General features: G+C 36.3%; 2 protein-coding genes across 2 annotated transcripts in view; one reads left to right on the top strand and one right to left on the bottom strand.

Moving 5' to 3' along the window:
- LOC107654246 (ras-associated and pleckstrin homology domains-containing protein 1-like) overlaps positions 1 to 11,563 on the bottom strand; it is a 61,565-nt gene extending 50,002 nt beyond the window's left edge. The window contains exon 1 of the mRNA XM_016441256.1: positions 11,313 to 11,563. The gene's annotated coding sequence lies outside the window, so the exon portion shown is untranslated. The remainder of the gene's footprint in view (positions 1 to 11,312) is intronic.
- Positions 11,564 to 14,263: 2,700 nt separating this feature from the next.
- LOC107654253 (uncharacterized) lies at positions 14,264 to 18,679 on the top strand. Its single transcript, XM_016441266.1, has 4 exons — positions 14,264 to 14,504; positions 16,064 to 16,402; positions 17,063 to 17,181; positions 18,404 to 18,679. Exons 1-4 carry the CDS (start codon positions 14,420 to 14,422, stop codon positions 18,512 to 18,514), a joined length of 654 nt encoding a protein of 217 aa, XP_016296752.1. The 5' UTR covers positions 14,264 to 14,419; the 3' UTR covers positions 18,515 to 18,679.
- The last annotated feature ends 389 nt before the right edge of the window (positions 18,680 to 19,068 follow it).

Raw genomic sequence — 19,068 nt, 5'->3', positions numbered from 1 at the left:
GACATAGCATTTATTACAGTATAGAAACTATTCTGCCTTATTATGTGATAAAAAAAAAGTGTTTGTAGTTCGGGCTGAACGATTAATTGCATTTGCGATAATATCGCGATATGAGAAAACGCGATTTATCAATCGCAGAGGCTGCGATTACACTCGGGCACGTGACACGCGAGAGTAAATAGGTGTGTTTGACTTCAAAGTACGGAGTGTATGACATCAAAGTATGGCGAGAGAAAGCATAAGGAGACGTCCGCTCTCTTATAGCTCTCGCAGTGCTTTGATGACACACACCCATCGGTCTGAGCAGCGCTGCTTCAAGTCGAGCACAGGCCATCAGCAGAAACAGAAAAGAAATAAAACAGTAAACAGCCAAAGGACGTAACAGTGGGAGATGGATCAGTTTGTGAAAGGGAAGAGAAAAGCCATAGATGAAGTCGCACAGACCCAGGCAGGTGCTGGTCATTTAAAAGCTAAATGCTGAAAATATGACGAGGCATATCTTGCTCTCGGCTTCACTCAAGGCTGATTTATACTTCTGCATCTGACCTACGCCGTAGCCTTTACGCCGTAGGCTATGCGTCAGTTTTCATTTATACTTCTGCGTCGTTGTCCGTGTCAACGTGCAGTACACATGCAAACCGCTAGTCAGCAGTGTCCACGGGCATGTTGCTGGTGTAACCCGCAGTACCACGGAAAAAGCCGAAGAAGTGGCTCGTCGGAGAAGCATTATAGCCGTGACGGCAGCAAATAAATATCAAATCATTAAATCATTATTTAAAACTACAAAAAGGAGACAACAACGGAACAGGAGATGATGGCATTCTTTCAATCTGCACAAGGACTTGTACCACGGCAGATCAACATTGTTTGTTGCGGAGAACTACTGATGTATAATGCTATGTAGTATAATAAATGATAAGACACTTGTTCTTTGCTTTTTTGTCAATGAGCTCAGGATCTGTTGAGGAGCATATCCTCCATATCTTGCATATCTTGTCAGTCATCTCTCCTTACTCTCGACCCGTGATCAGTCAAATCTGACTCCTGCAGCTCGTGTTGGAGGTAGGGTTGTTTTTTTCCATGGAATTGGGCTGCTTTTAAACTGTTGCCATGGCTTGCTTTCCCCCTTGGGTTAAAGATTTGAAATATCGCATAAATTACATTTGACTGAAATGCTTGTATTGAAACATTTTGCATTCTACCTATGATAAAACTTTCATGGTCTTCTACATTTACTCCTGGTGGAATGACCTGTCCAGCTCAATCCAAGTCCTTAATATTTTCAAGAAACGGCTGAAAACACATCTCTTTCATCTTCATTTGACCCTCTAACTCTAGCACTCTCTATTCTAATGCTACTTCTAATTTTATCTGCTTGTTTTTTTAATTAAAAAACTTGACCCTCTAACATTTGCACTCTCTATTCTATTTCTATTCTAATGGCCAATCCATCATTTTTGGGGGGAATTTTATTATTATTTTTTTTTAATAAGTATCGGTTCAGGCACCGGAATCGTTTTAAAAGTATCGATTTGGCACCGGTATCAAAAAAAACCCAAACAATACCCAACCCTACTGCCATGGGCACAACCCAGCGGAAGACTACGCAGAGACTTCCTGCGTGAACAGGAAATGGGGAATGAGGGGGCACAGAACAGAAGCCAAAACAGTGGCGGTGATGTCAGAGGAAAACCCCAGTAGAGAGATTTTACCATGAACTGGCTACTGTTGCTGAGTGGACAGACCGAACAGTGTTCATATACAGTATACGGACAGAGAGTAAACTACACAGCATTAAGTTGAAGCTTGAAACTGAGACTGTGTCCCATGCTGACTGGCACAGTCAAATTACAAGCTCAAACTAACCCAAAATTGCATTTCTTTCTTCCCTTTCCAGACAAACAGTCCCAGATGCACAAGTTCTCAATTAAAGATGAAAAGAATGTGTTAGTCAAAGTTAATGCATTAGTACAGTAAAGTTCTTCCGTCTGTACCCGTTTCACAGATTTCTTGATCGTGCATCAAAGCACATAGGGAACACAAACACAGAATTATAAGTAAAAACTGCCTTCTTATACAGTATATGTCACAGATGTTTTCACAGCTAGTCTGCTGCTGCTGTCATCCAAAGGTCATTAATGTTTCTATTAAATAGTGATGTGTTGCTTTCAAGTCAATTACTTGAATAAATATTTGTTTATTTTGCTGAATGAGATTTAAAGATTTAAATCAGGAAAATTATCCGATCCTCCCATCACAAGTACTAGCTGCGATTTTATACTTGATCTTGTAAATTAAATGGTTATGCGATGGAAAAATGGGGTAGAATTTTCTTTAAAACAATTTGTCACTAAGAAATTGCTAGTAAATGTCACAAATAATTGCAAAGAAATGGCAAGTAATTAATCAAATAAAACTTGAAATTTGGATTTGGACTAAAATGAACAGTAATATTTGTTTTATTTCCAACTTCGAAATTTTTTTTTACATAGCAAATAAAGTAAACAAGATAATAGTGTTAAACTTATTTAAATTTAACATACACTACAAGTTTAAAAACCAAAGCAATGCAAGAAATGGAGCTGAACGCTGACAGTTTGTCGGGTCCCATCAGCAGACCTCAACAGAAAGAGGGAAAATGGACATAAAATGGCACTATTACTACATAATGGATTTTTGAGAGCTAAGAGTAAAAGAGTGAACATCTCTCTTATTCTGATGTTCTCCAGGGATGTCCTAATGCTAGCTTATTGATTAACTAGCCTCAACTAAACCACACACACACACACACACACACACAGCAGAATAGATGACATGAATCAGCAGAAATGTCTGAAATGGAGAAAGCAAGACACAGAAGAGCATATATATTTCATGAGTATAAATGTGTGGGAACATTCCTACTATGAGCACTATCAGGATTAGTGCACAAAAAAATAAATAAATGTATTTTAAATATTTATCATTTGAAGATCTCAGATGGTTGTGTTAAACATTGTGAACCATCTGGTTTTAAGGGGACAAATCAATACAAATGATCAAAGTTAACATGAAACAGCAAAAGATATTAGCATTGACTGGATGGCACTTATGCTGACAGAAATATCTTGGATACAATAGTAAAGTGTGGATCCAAATAATCTTCCGTCCATCCTTTAATGGGACACTACTGAGCTGATATATCACAGAGATATTTATAACAAGACCAAAGGATGAGTACCTGTGAAAGCTGTGGAGCAGGCTCACTTTCTCTAATGGATATTATATAAATATATGGCCTCTTTTAGGTTTGCACTATGATCTGGATTTAATCAGTTCTTTATAAATTTTCAATATTCTGTCAAAGACACTTAGATAAACTCTATAGCCACAAATAGATCCTCTATGCTGTACAAAGTACAAACTGTGGGAATTTCGTCAGATGTAATATTCCCACAGTGAGGGGGTTTGATGAGGCTCCATTCCAGCTACGCCAAAACTAAAGTTCTGAAATCTTCCATACGATGACCATACAGTTTTATGAACATGTCAGAAAAGACTTGCTTGCTATAATTCTTCTTAAGGATTTCCAGATTTTGATTCTGGCTGCTGCCAGTCTACTAACACTTCTTGGACTGATATGTGCACACCTTTTTTTTTTATTAAGATCATGATTGCTTACAAAAATTTCATTTTAACATTTTGACTTTTATTTGTGGAGGTACGTTAGCTGCTGGAAAGTTGGAGGAATAAAAAAAGTATTCCCTTTAATTACATTGCTTTGTGTCTGTTTTTGTTCACAAGAACATGTCTTATGTAAACACTCCCAAGAAATGTGTTCAACTAGGTTCAGATGAACCCAAAATCAGCCTGATTATGGCTTTCACAAAAGAATAATTCCTTTTGTGAAAAAATAATACATGGCTTTTGCAAAAGGACAATTTACCCAAAAATGAAATTCTGTAATTACTTAATCACCCTCATGCATTTTCGAAACACAGAAAAACATATTTTAATGAAACCTGAGAGATTTCTGTCCCTTGGAAAGTCAATTTCTCCAAAATTTTCAAGATACAAAAAGTTCAAAAAGACATTGTAAAAGTAATCCATAATGACCAAGCAGTTTAATCCAAGTCTTCTGAAGAGACACAATTGCTTTACATGATTACTGCACATCAAGCAAGCATAGTGGAGATTATGTGTTTAACATATTTGTTCTGAAGTTGAACAAGGTCTTATGGAGGGTTTGAAATGACATGAGAGTAAGAAATTGATGACAGATTTTTCATTTTTGGGTGAACTATTTCTTTAAAACTGTTTAATTAGTTGTAGTTGGTAACTCACAACTAGACTATTTTGTGCACACCTAGTGTAAACACACTACACAATTTCTGCATGTTGCAATGAGAACATGTTCTCCTATTGTAAGCCCCCCTCTGCTAGTGCTGAGTTCCTCCTGTATGCTGTTGAAACTGGTACTTGTCGAAGCTGGCTGACCCTGAAACTGTGTGTGGGCCACAAAGAACCACTGAGCCGAACAGTGAGGCTGACCTGGAAACAGGCTTAAAGTTTCCTGTCTGGCACATGGGAGTGTAATTTGGAGCAGCCACACAATAAAACAGCCATAGTGGCCAAAAGATTAACAGGAGGGTGACTAGTGGTTTAGAATCTAACAAGTATGTGTGTGAGACACTGCACTGCACGCTCACCTTTAACGAAATCCATGTAAGGGGCATAAACCTGCTTTTGTACAAAAAAAAAAGTCTGTGAAAAACCCAAACCGAGTCGTTGTGAACATGACTAACATAATAGAGCATATCCTGCTGAACAACTGTAATGAATGGTAGCTAGAGAGAGAACTGTTACTACCACTTTTAAGGAAAAGATAAAAATCCATTTAAATGTTTAGCAAAATATATTTTAACTACACATTTTTAGTGAGGGATAAAATCTGACCAATGCATCATAATTGCACCTTAAAAGGATAGTCTCCCAAAAATGAAAATGATGTTAATTACTCCTCATGTCATTTCAAATCCATAAAGCCTTCATAATTTTTGGCAAACAAATTACTTTTTTTTGTTTTTTTTTTAATCATTTTTGTCCATCCATTAAAATGTTCATGCTTCAAAAAGTACAAAAATACACTGTAAAAGTATATGAATCAAGCAGTTTAATCCAACTCTTCTGAAGAGACATGATCAAAAGAACAGACCTCAAGGTTCAAACTTGTGTACTGAATATGACTAGAAATCTTTTGGGTTTAGAACAACACGAGGATGAGTAAATGATGACACATTTTTTATCTTTGAACTATCCCTTTAACCACAAATCACAGACTCTGTTTGTTACAATTTCTTCTATTCATAAATATTCCTTTTGTAATACCAACATTCATTTATTGTTTGTCTAACACCATGTCAGCAACAGGACTATCTTAAATGGTAAGTACATATGAAATGAAATAAAATCAACAAAAAACTATAAGACATTTAAGATTAATACAAAATATTAAACAGTTTAAATATGTCGGTTAAATCTCCAAGTAAAAACATTGTCTACTTACATTAGGAAATGTGCAGTCTAAAATGTGTTTCTTTTGTAATTAATCCTGTTTAATGAATTTGTAAGGCTCTCACTAACCGTTTGTTTTAACATCTGTTGAGGGAGTTAAAGCCTTTATTAACAAGGTCAGACCTTCCCAAAAATTCACACTCTGTCATCCACACTCAAATCTGAACCTCTCGAATAGAGCCTGTTTTCTAAACACTATGTCTAAATCCTACCCCAAAAATCAATAGTAAATCAATGGAAACCACAAATGGCAATATACTTAGGTAGGTGTAATTAGCTTTGGCCTGGACTAGATCTAGTCTTTATCTGGGAAAACTATTTTATCTGAGGAAAACCATGAAACTAACAAGATTAGATGACTGGTGACTCTTCTACCTCCATTACAGGGACACACAAGCCTAGCCAGAAAAGTCAGCAAACAATAAATGGACCTTCAACTATCAGCGCTCACATGTTCTGGGAGTTCAAACATTCTGAATGACCCTGGAGTGTTTATGCACACGGCTGCAAGATCACGCTTCTCATGCTTCACTATCCTACATACTCACAGAGAGGTAAAATGTATAATGTATAAATACCACATTTATAGAAGAAAGTCTAAAAAGTGATTTCATATTTTTAATTCATCCAGTTAGGCACTCAGGTTTCTTACAGTCACAGTCCCACAGTATTACTAAGACTAAGGAAAAAATAGACTGTCCTAGAAACTTCCATCTAAGATATCAACATCAGAGGTATAAAAATGGCATGTTCTTATTTTGCTGAAACGAGCATTTGTAGAACAAGCTTACATTTATAGCTAACAAATGAAAATCAGTTGTTAAAGACTGTTAACAACTGATAAAGTTGTTAAAGTTACTGGTAGACTGCTGGTAGCATGAGGAAGAGAGTGTTTCACTGTCTAAAATAACTTCTTCAAAATCATATAAAGAAATATGACATTTGTGCCAGTGCACTAAAAACAGCACAAAATGGCTCCATTGCAATCGTCAGATATCATCAGCCTGTACAACCAGATACAGCTAAATTAATTTCATATCGTCATTCTAAACATTTTGTTTTCATTGAACTTCAAATTTCCCAACATACAGATTCACTGCTTTCAGATGGCAACTGTATTTCCAAAAGGATATGATGCAAACTTTCTGGAATTTGCAGTGGATGAATAAGCAACAATATTGCAACCATAAACAATTAAGCAACAAATAAATAACTCCATGAGGGCTGACATTTCACACAGTGGTGACCGGATATGCTCTGACCCATCTCGTTCCTTTCATTCATTCACTCACTCTCAGAGCAGAGATATGACCTTACAGCTTTTTAATAAATGAGATCATCCCGATGCTGGATTTGATGCATTCTTCTTGCCCCTCATTGTACGCTCTATTAATTTATTTAATTGTGTAATTAATTTAATTACATCTTCTTGTTTTCGTTCAGTGTATTTCTTATGGTCATCCCTCTCTTTCTCTAATGTAAACGTACTGAATCAGAAAACTCTGTTCTGAGGGAAGGGAAGAACACTCAGTGATATCTTTTCCAGCTGGATGAAGTAGGGCTGTCGTCATGGTGAGATCACTAATGTCACGAGAGGTCAAACATCATTGGGACACACATGGAAGGGAAGAATAAAGTTCAGAATCTGGGCAATGAGCCACTTCATTTGTTCTTGCCAGACTAGCAAGTTTTAGTAAAGAATTTTCCAATGTGTTGCAAACACTTCTTTCAAACACGCAAACACTTTCTTCAGACGTTTCTCCAGAATAGCTGAAATAAGAAAAAGCCATCTCTACCAACTTTCCCCATCCATTTTGACATCTGCACAATTCCATCCAAACTAAGTTTGGATGCCTTAGTTGTATAAAGTTACCAATGATAAAGAAGCATCTCACCAAACCTTTCCCCATTTCATATGAGAGGCAGCATGAAAGCATTTTGTCCTATAAAGTTATTTTAGAAAATCACTAGAATGTGATGAGGTCAGAGCAGAGGCGTCAGTACATTTGTCAATATTTGGTCCAGAATGACAGTCAGTGTGTGGCTACATCACATTAATGTTTGAATCATCACAAAGACTCAAATTCTAGTTGTGTTTCAATGAGTAAGTGAGATTACATGCAGAGTTTTAACAGTGGGGGTTTTGCGTAGTCAAACTACAGTCTTCATCTGTCTGTCTAAATATACATGACACAATGCATAATTGAATATTTGAAGGATTAAATACAATGCACCTTTGTTACTTCTGTCCTTTAGTGTAAGTGTACAACACTGAGTATGATTGTTGTCTGATTAACATGATGCTAGACAAACCCAAGAACTATCCCATTATGTACTGTAGGTCTGTTATTGTATGAGTTTGACTCAAAATCGAACTTTTAAAATGCATGTAAATTCACCCGTCATGTCACTTTTTGTTTCAGCTTCAATCATTTGTTTAAACTATGTATTTCGGACTGATTTCCATTTAATGAGACACTAAATTTATTAAAGGAATAGTTCACCCAAAAATGTAAATTCTGTCATCATTTGCTCATATGTTGTTCCAAACTTGTATGCCTTTCTTTCTTCTGTGAAACATAAGAGAAGATATTTTTTGAAATGCTGGAAACTAAACAGTATTGGTGAGCATTGGCTTACATTGTAAAACACTCGAGGCATTTCTCAAAAAAATCTTTGATTCAGTTCCAAAGAAGAAAGTAAGTCATGCAGGTTTGGATTTAAATGAGAGTGAATAAATGACGACAGAATTTTCATTTTTTGGGGAACTATCCCTTTAATGAGGATGAATTTAATGTGTAGCCTAATCTGCTCTGCACATAAATGTAATACATAAAGCCTGTCTGAATCGAATTTCTTCACAATTGCACTGTTAAATAAGCCTACTGTTCTCCTGAAGCAATTTATTTTATAAGTGGATAGTAAATGCAGTTTAAGCACGGTAAATTAGTTTAAAAATAACAGACACACACAACTCACAGTTCCTTTTAAAACACTCTCTCCCCAATGTCCAAAGCCACAGATATCCAAAACATGCAAAAGAAAATAATATGCTTTTATTGATTAAAAGCTGCTTTCTTTGCACTCCTTGCTAAATCATTCTCAACTGTTTCTTAATCAGTTCTGTCTGGGAGTTAACGTTGGGCAAATTACTTAAGGCAAATTAGAGACAGCTGATTTCGAAGAGTCTGGCTATGAAAGGCCTGAAAGTGAAGGACCAAGCACACCTGATGATTGGTGCCAAGCATTTATACCAGCAGGGCATTCGCTGGCCTCCAGGTGCTCCATTGCGGATCCTTGCAGCTGCTGAGGACCTATCTGGTTTCACTTTCCCTGGTGACTGTTTCACGGAGGGTTACAGTTCTCTTTGAAGGTCTGCCCCCTTTTCTGAGGGGGAGCTTTGGTAAAATAACACCAACTAACATCTGAGTATTTTGTGTGGCCCCAGCTCTTGAACAAAAAAAGCACTGTTTTTGGAACCAACTCAAAGTCTCTCTCTCTTTTTAAAAAAAAAAAACTGGCAAAAGTCTAATAACAAAAATGTATTTGAAAAAAAAAAAAACAATGTAGCGACTAGAGCAGTGTTTCTCAACCCTGGTCCTGAGCACCCCCCAACACTGCACATTTTGTATGTCTCCCTTATCTGACACCCATTTCAGGTCCTGGAGTTTCTTTTAATGAGCTAATGAGTTGAATCAGGCGTGTTTCATTAGGGAGACACACAAAATGTGCAGTGCTGGGGAGTGCCCAGGACCAGGGTTGAGAAACACTGGACTAGAGGATGGAGATGATGTACTTTATATAAAACTGCCCCATGCAAACCTGGATTATCTCCTGCAAATTTGGCGTTAACTGTAAAAGCATGTTTAGTTAAACTGCTGACACACATAGACAACTTAGATATGTGTCTCGCTGTGATGCATTAGCGACAGCTGTTTTTCTCATCCAAACTGCTTTGTCCACACTCATGCCTAGAGGACCATAGATTCCCTTCTCTGCATGGCAGTGCACAAGGAACTGAGAAAAATGGGAAAACATGGACCAAATACTCATTTTCTTATTTTTCTACCCATTAGCTATTAAGGACATAGACAACATCCTCTGACAGTGAACAGCTAGAGCAGACTAAAAAAGGACACAACTGAAGAGCACAGACTGAAAAGGAAATAGGAAAAAGTGACAAGGACTTATTGAGAAACTTCCTATAATTCAATCTCTCACTACATTACTTTTATTTGGTAGAAGCACTTGAAAAGCATGGACACCCCTCAGTGGATCTTGTCAAATATACTTAAGCTGCAGTCAGTAATTTAGTCCTACCAGGGAAAACAAATTAGATTTGCTTCACTCACCAGTGCAGTTACAGCCTGCACTGTTTTTTTTTGACACAGTTATGTACAGATAGTCTGGTTCAAATTATTTGTTACATATTTGTGAAATGATTGGTGTAAAAGTACAGTTTTTCATCCCGATTAGACACGTTCTGTATGACATTAATGAGTAATTTACAACTATAAAACTGAGGTGTGTCCATGAACAATAACATCTCAAAAGTAGCACTCGAATTGTCCCCAATAAATTACAGGTCTTGATGTCATTTCCCTGTTCTCATGAACCAGGCTTGTAGGGACAATCCCTGTTTAACATATCCTGAGAATAAACACCAATTATATTTAGACCCTCTTTAACAGTAACATGGGCGCAACATCACGATTCAATGACCATTCGTGGACATGGATGAAGAATTACATTAAAAACGATATTGAAAATACTTGGAAAATGATATGTGACAAACACATTTAGGACCTCACTGCAGCAGGACAATGAACACAGTCTGGACACGATCGATGGCCTAGAGCGCACGCGACATGCAAATAAAAGACGCTTAAACACGCCGGAAATCTTTACATAGCCTGCATTTCCCCCCTCAATATCTTAATAAACTGCTTTCATTCATTTATCAACCCTATAGGGTTATCAGATCGAGATGTATGGTTTAAAATCCAGAACTACATGCTAGCCTACGGGCTCGATAGGGTGGAGACCAGCGAGCTGACAACATTGTCTCAAGTGATATTAATTTTAAAGCGCAGAAATGGACGCATAATTACACTGCGTGAAAATAAAACAACTACCTTCACCAGCGTGGGGTGAAGGGGGCATGCAATTTATGGGCGTTATGAACACACCCAGGATCAAGCCGACATACAGCGTTGAATGAAAACACGTGACGGACTTTTTATTTCTCTGTTAAAGTGTTGGCAGATAAATGTAACATGATGAAATGCTCGAAATGTCACATTGATCACTAGACCATGCGCTATAGCCACAGTACATATAGGCTACTCGGCCACACACCCAGAACAACCAGAGGCTTTTTTGACTCAACTGGAGATAAAGCCAAACGTGTATAATCACACGAGCTTATTACAGTTCTGCAAAAAAAAAAAAAAAAAACACCACCTGGTCAGCCAAATTCATTTTTCTGATGATGCAGAGCTTTTGTGCACGTAGGAACTGTCCCATTGTCAAATGACTAAGATGAATTCGACCCCTTTCTTTAACACGCTTCATGTCTTTTTGTCCAGTCAATTTTCTCATAACGACACACAACAACAGCAGACAGTATAACTAAACCAGTTTGGGATCTTCCAGCCCTTTCCTAATGTAAGCCCACTTTTACAACAGAACGCCGCACAAGTTAAAGCCTATGTATGAGTATCAGACACAAGAAAGATGAGATAATAGTATCCACTTACCCAGCGGCGAAGAGCTCTGCAATTCTTTTATGCAATGAAAACAGCCGATAATTATTAAGAGTAATGTTAAAGGTAAATATCCCAGGTCACTGGTGCTAAACAGCGCGATATATATATACTAAAAAAGCAAATTATTCATTTGCCCGATTCAATCCTTCTAAGTCTTCTACTGACACATTTCGGTTTCCTCTCCCATTCTCTCTCCCGGAGAACGGAGATTGCTGCGCGTTCCTCGCGTCCCGTTTCCTGTCCTGCCCAGATTCAGCGCTCGACCAATCAGCCGATCTCAAGGAGGTGCGTGGATCTCCCGTGTCTCCACAAGAGAACAACAGCGGGCCGCTACTACTGGTGCATGAGGACAACAGGCAGCACATGTGCGTGTATTATGGTACTGAACTATATGCAGTTAGAATAATAAAAGTACAGTAGGCTATCTACACGATCTGCTTTAGCCTACTGTTTGAAGGTATTCATTTGTTAGATAAGAAATGTAACAATAGGCATGTGCGCCAAATTTCTCAATTTAAAGGGGTCATATGATGCGATTTCAAGTTTTCCTTTCTCTTTGGAGTGTTACAAGCTGATACATATTCTGTTACACCAAATACACAAAATAATGATCTTTAAAAAAGCATCATATGACCCCTTTAAAAGGAAGATTTCGCCAAATGGAAAGTTCTACTGAAGGTCTTTGGTTGACGATATAGATTGGAAAAGAGCCTGGCTTTTACCTGGGAAATACTGTATTTCCAATAAGATAAAGAAAACGTGTGTGTGTGTGTGCGTGTGATAGCGACCCCTAGAGGACGCAGTTCGAAGTTCCCATGAAAGGGAACTGTAGATATTTTTTTCTTCACATCATGTGGTAAAGATAGGTTACAAACTCCAAAGTGAAATGTAAAAAACTGTAACAAAATGAGCATTTCGTTAGTTAGTTAGTCGGTTATATAGATAGATAGTTTGTTTGTTTTGAAGAACGAAGCAACACATTTTTAAGAAAGTGTAGTAATGTTCTCCCCCCCCAGCGGACAAAACCATAAATGCAACAGTCGTGCTTTGTTTATTATAAAAGGTTGCAAGCTTTTCCTCTGGTGTATTCTTTGGCACTTTAACCGTCTAAAACATAAAATATAAAATGTATAGGTTTGTTTGTTGTTGTTGTTCTGTTTTTTTTTTTATACAGAATAGTCTATTGAACCGTAGGCAAAATCAAATAATTTTTTTAAATGATCATTAAGTGTTTTTTCCTTATTAATTATATAAATGAGGTAATATATTACAGAGTGTGCACAATTATTATGCAAGTTGATATTCTGATCATATTTTTTTACAAGCACATTTCCAAACCACATCGATCTTAATTACTATTAATAATTTGGAATTTAATCATTTACCTGTAAGTGATATACAATTGTCCATGAAGGCTGAAAATGAAAAACGTCAGGTGTGCATAGTAATTAATCAGGTTTTCTTTTACAGATAAAACGAGCCCAAAAAAATAGATTTAACTCAGACTGAAAAGTCAAAAATTATTAAATGTCCATGAGAAATTCAAAACTAATGCAATACAGAAACTGCAAAGTTAAGGCATGACCATTGGATTGCAAAATGCTCAGTGGGTCAGCAGGGCCAGAAAAATAACAGGTTAAGAAGAAAAGACACATGTTAACTGCAAAAAAAATAAGAATTAAGGTGAAGAATTAGGTGGAAAACCATCAGGAACCCTTTAGTCTCCAGCACCACCATTTTCCAGAACTGCAACCTACGCTGGAGTCTCCAGAAGTACAGGGTGTCAGGTTCCCAGAGACTTAGGTTAGGTAAAGAATCCCAAAAATGACCTTCACTTAATAAGAATCACATGCTGGAGAGTAGTAAAATACATTAAGACTGTTTGAAGACTGTACCACTGTGTATATATATACACACACACACACACACACATATACAGTAAGGAAAGTTATTCTTCCTTGGCCAGGAAAATAATCTTTCTTTGAATTGATAAATGATTATTTTGTCTGCTCGGTGGACGGACAGATCAAGTAATGGTAATATCGATTCTGCTACAGTTAATTCTAAGATCTAATCTAAATATTTATTATTAATCATAACCAGTTATAATTAGTCATAAATATTTCCATTTTGAGCTGATTTACTACAATATATATATTTCATGAATGGGAGGCTCTGTAAATGTTATCACATTTTGTGTTTCACGCAGGAAGTATGTTTAAGGGGGTGCTAGTGCATGTAGGGGTCTGAAACCAGCTCCAGTTTTAGGTCTAAATAGAAAGACAACCACAAAACCTCATTATTTGCATGTGTTCTCATTTCATGAATAATATAAGAAGAAACTTAATTAATCAGAATCTTTCTTTCCATCAAGGAAAAAGCAGAACGAACAGAGATCATCAGCAGCATCGTGGGTTGGTGATGGTTTCAGTGTTCTGTGAATCGGTTGCCATAGAGATCACAAAGTGCAATGGTTCTGACGTGCATCCAGTTTTAGATTAAAAACAGGAAACAAGAAGACTTACTATAAATCAGCTTAAAGGTATTTTCTTGTCCATCACATGTGTTAGATAGAGTCAGTGGCTGCCAGAAAAGGCCTTTAATGCACTTTATTAAACAAATGCATGCAGGTCTTTTCCGATCAAGGGTTTCTGTCATTTTAACATGGAAGAGTTCTCTTTCATCCTCCCTATCTCTCTTTCATTTTCTGCATCTGTTACTCTCAAGTACAAAACCACTTTAACCCTAAATAACCCCCCTCCTGACAACTCTTCAAACAGACCATTTACTAGAAAACCCCCACAGGGGTCTCCTTTACCACCTGCCCTCAATGAGGAAACAGCAGCTACTGTATGATGCCATTAGAACGGTAACAGACGCACTATATGAAACCTTAACATGCAAATAGCACCAACCACAAAGGGTGCAAGCAGAGAATGGAAACTTCCTGTTTGGCTCGTGATGTGTTCTTCTGTTACGCTGAAGGTTGAATTTGCCATACAAGAACGCTATACTTGCAAAACAGTGCCAAAACGAAAGTCAGCGGCCCTGCTGTTTTCAACAGCATTTCTATTGTGTGAAGACTTAGAATTCAACAGATGGAGATTTTTACGACATCTGTGACCCTCTTAAGTCTCTGTCTCTTCCATAGCAGCCTATCTGAAACACAGAGCATGTGCAAAGGTAAGATCTTCTTTTTTTGTGATTTACTTTAAACATTCGGTTATTACATTTGTTTGTGTAACCTAATGTGTTAAGTCATATTAAATCATTTTTAACTGATTAGCTGAAAGCATATGAAGTAATTCCTTACATTTATATAGCGCTTTTCTGGGCACTCAAAGCACTTTACATAGAAGGGGGGTTAGAAGTACATCTTGACTTATTTGACAAAAGCCTTATTTACTAAGCATGGGATGGAATATGCCCTGGGACTGATTTTTAAATGCAGGGACTTTGAGTCGAGAGGCCTGATAGCCCAAAACAGGGCACTGCAAATGTTAAAGTGAAATACAGTGTTTTTATTTGTACGAGAATCAAGATACTTTTAGTTTGTCTGTTTTATCAGCCATTTGGAAAATCACATTTTATGAGGTTGGAATTACAACAAACTAATTTATGAACTCTTAATTCTGATATGAAATCTCAATTAGGATAAATAACATCAAAATGTGTATATTATGTTGAAATTATCAAATGTAAAGGCACAATTACAAGATACTATAAGACCTGTTGTTTGCTTACATCTTGGCAAAAAGTGTGTGGGATGACAGGAATGTGGGAAATGCCCTTATTGTAGAGAAATATAAATACATGATCATATATAAGAAAATATATATACGAGAAAAACTTATAATAGGCCCGAAAAACGGATAATATTTATAATGTGTAAATACATACAAGTAGAAAAAGGATTCAGGAAATTTTACATCTTGATGCCAGTGTATAAATCAAAATACAGTCTAACCGATTAAATGAGGTTTGTTAAATGAAATATTGTGCAGCCAGACTCATTTAAAACCAACTTTACCACATCTCATTTGTGAGGCTGCAAAATACAATAGAGTACACAAACAGTGTCATTTTGCAACAAATAGTACATTTTACAACAAGCTGACATGTTTTGCACTGATATTCTAACAGTAGAAAATTAAATACTGAGGAGGTTAATCATTTTGCAGAAGGATGATTCAGTCTTTCCTTTTGCTTTTTTTTTTCCAAAGCGAAGTTCAAAGCAATTTGCTCAAAGAAACTTGTCTCTATGACAACATTTCTCCACTCTTACAGGCAAAAGTTAATACTTGTGAAATTAAGAAACCAGTCAAAACTGTTCTTCAGTTTTGTTATTCTGGCATTTAAGCTTTTGCAGCTTGTTTTATATTTTTATTTTTATTTTTATGAGTTAGGTATATAGGAAAGTGCCTGTGCACATTAATTTTACATGAAGTTTCCTCAGACCACTAGGGATTGAAAAGAAAACAAGCATAATTCACTGTTCTGATCCAGAACAGTAAAAAAAAGAAGTGCATATACTATGGTAGCCTATAATTGATCTTGAGAACAGACGCTGTCTTTTTTTGATAACGTGGGTGACTATGGTGATTTGTGGATTCTGCAAAAACTACAGACAAAGTAAATAATGTAATATAAGTATATAATGACAAATTTCAGATTTTAAAAGTTAAAACTTAAAAACGGTGTATTAAGCAGTTTTAAGATGTTTTGTCTCCTCTACACCGCAGGTAATCTACCACCAGTTCAACACGTGGCATTGAACAGCAGTGTTACCATACCCTGCCCCGTACTCAGTGCACCAGAAATGGTCTTCAAATTATATAAAGGCTCAGAAGAGATCTTTTATATCACTATTAATAATGCATCCATCAGCAAAAATAACAACAGCCCGAGAAGAGATTTCCCTGCCAGTTTCAAAGTTAATAATACGAATAACAGTACCAGTTTTATCCTGAACAGTGTAACGATGAATACTACAGCCCTTTACACTTGTGAGGCCGAGAGAATCTTTCCTCCTCCATTTCAGAAAGTGGAGCACAAACCACAAACTATTGTGTTTGTTGAAGGTATGTTCACTATAGTTGTTATGGAACATTGTCATTGTCAACAGCATTAAACAATTGGCAATACAATTAGCAATTTGTAATTCAAAGATTTTATAATTTGTGCTCTGGTTAATGTACAGTTAAAAGTCACATTTTGCGTCACTCCTTTCTCTGTGTGTGTGTGTGTGTGGTTCAGGTATTCCCTGCTGTGTCGGGACAAATTGTCAATTTTAAAAAATGTAGTAATACCCAAATTAGAATATATTATGTATAGAATATATAGAATGTTAGGGGATGGAATATAGCCTATAGTTACAATATAAAGGTACAATATAAAAATGATTATGTCTGTGGAAAGTCCCCATAAAACATGGAAACCCAATGTGTGTGTGTGTGGCTGAGGTATGCCCTATGTTATGGAGACAAACTATCCCAACAAAGATGGCAGTATCCAAATTCCTTGTCCTTGTGGAGACATTTTTTTGGTTCCCCTGAGGAAACAAGCTTATAAAACATAGAGAATAAAGTTTTCTGAAAATCTAAAAATGCAGAATGTGGTGTGTGATGGGTAGGTTTTAGGGTAAGGGGATAGAAAATAAAGTTTGTACAGTATAAAAAACCATTATGTCTATGGAATGCCCCCATAAAACATAGAAATCCAACATTTGTGTGTTTCAACAGGGAGACCAGTTAAACCGAGTGCCGTCTGTCAACATGCTGATCACCTGGCTTTTTGGGTGGTGCTAGGAGTCATGACCATATATGGGCTGGTAATGACTTGCACCGTTTTCATTCTGCGGGTAAATATTATTTACATATATATAAAGAATTAAGATATAAATATATAAAACGTATATTTTACATCTAGAAAAAGGTATAGTATATTTCTATAATTTAAATCAGTGTATTACAGAGTATTAGAAAAGTTATCCATTCGATTGACGTCTCATAAAAAATAATGAAGATATAAGACTGTAGCTAATATCATATTTAAATACGCCAATTAGTAATCCTGGGCTCTCATTACAATATCGGAGTGTCTATTTACACTAAGTGCAAATGGCCCACCTTGTTGGCAGAGGCTATTTACACTAGCTCCACCTACTATAAAACACGAGCGTCATTCGTCAGGTTTAGCGGCATAGTTGGTAAAGCGCGTTTTTGCCGCGATCGACCCGGGTTCGAATCTGCCTTTTACCGAACTTTTTTTCCTCCCTTTTCAAATCTCATATTACATCGGAAAGGCATTTATTTTCAATAAAAATTAAGGAAATAATCAAAAAGTTGGGATTAATAATAATCACTAAATTGGGTTAGGATAGGTGTAGGGAGGGCTTTATTGTTCCAATAAGGTGGCATCCATTTAATAATTTGAATTAAAATTATAATTTACACTCAATACGTTATTACTGCATACTGTTTTATAATGTAATATAATTCTGAGGTGCAGATAATTGCCACTATTTACAATAAGTAGTATAAATAGCAGAAAATCCTGCTATTTTAACATCTATCGCTATCTGCACTTAGTGTTAATAGCATATTGTTAAAAATACTGCTATTTTCACTTAGTGTAAATAGAATCCATTGCTATTTGCACTTAGTGTAAATAGCATCTATCGCTAAGAAAATATGCTATTTGCACTTAGTGTAAATAGCATCTAATTGCTATTTACACTTAGTGCAAATAGCCGCTGTCTTATAATACTGGTTAGCAATGCTGTGTCATTATTATATTTATTATATTATATTATATTATATTATATTATATTATATTATATTATATTATATTATATTATATTATATTATATTATATTATATTATATTATATTATATTATATTATATTATTAATAATAGCATATAGTGATTACACTTTTTGATAGTATCATTTACCAACAAATATTTATTTATTTATGGATTGATTTAAACTTTCAGATCTTTGACTAATTAATACGTTGCCCTTGGATGATCATTGTATTTTTGATGTCTTTCCCATTCACATCCCATCCTTTGCACACCAGATCAAGTTGAGTCAAATTGAAACTCCCGTCAAGGACAGAGAATGCAGACGGAAGTGGCAGGGCGTTCAACATCCAACCTGGCAGGGCTTTTACATAGACACTGTAGTATGAGACTATCTGACAGCATTTAACAAACCCTGCCAAGAACAACCACTAAAACATCACATCAGACAATGCTGTTTTAAAAGGGCACACTGCATTCTGAGAAAAATGAAACTACATTTAAATTTTTTTCACAGCTTTATGTATTATATGTTCGTTTAACCCACTATTAAATGTAGCCAAAATGTTGTTATCTTTGCTAGCATGTGTGTGTGTGTTTTCTCTCTTTGTCCTTGTTTTATTGTTAAATTTATTTGGAAATAAACAAAACAACGAACTTTTCCCTTTTTGATACTGTATGCACATTTGCCTGTCTAAAAGGAGGCCTATACTATAGACTTAGTTTGTTAAATAAAGCAAATTATATGTTAACACAAACCTGCACAGTGATTTACTACATCCAGTTCAACATTCTCAGGTAGTGAACCACTTTTCTTTTTAAACACATCCCCAAAAGGAGGTTTTGCTGTTTTCAGCTATTTTTTCCCCCCAAGGTCTCACCCTCCCTCCCTCCCTCTCTCTCTCTGTCACACACGCACACACACACACACACACACACGCAC

Source organism: Sinocyclocheilus anshuiensis, unplaced genomic scaffold (assembly GCF_001515605.1).
Source record: "Sinocyclocheilus anshuiensis isolate Anshui unplaced genomic scaffold, SAMN03320099.WGS_v1.1 scaffold551, whole genome shotgun sequence".
Lineage (NCBI taxonomy): Eukaryota > Metazoa > Chordata > Actinopteri > Cypriniformes > Cyprinidae > Sinocyclocheilus > Sinocyclocheilus anshuiensis.
The sequence above is the reverse complement of the archived record's forward strand: the minus strand, read 5'-3'. Positions and strand labels throughout refer to the sequence as shown.

Coding starts and splice junctions, on each gene's coding strand:
- LOC107654253 (XM_016441266.1), top strand. CDS start 14,420: ATGGAGATTTTTACGACATCTGTGACCCTCTTAAGTCTCTGTCTCTTC. Junction 14,505..16,063: donor AACACAGAGCATGTGCAAAG/GTAAGATCTTCT, acceptor TCTACACCGCAG/GTAATCTACCACCAGTTCAA. Junction 16,403..17,062: donor AACTATTGTGTTTGTTGAAG/GTATGTTCACTA, acceptor GTGTTTCAACAG/GGAGACCAGTTAAACCGAGT.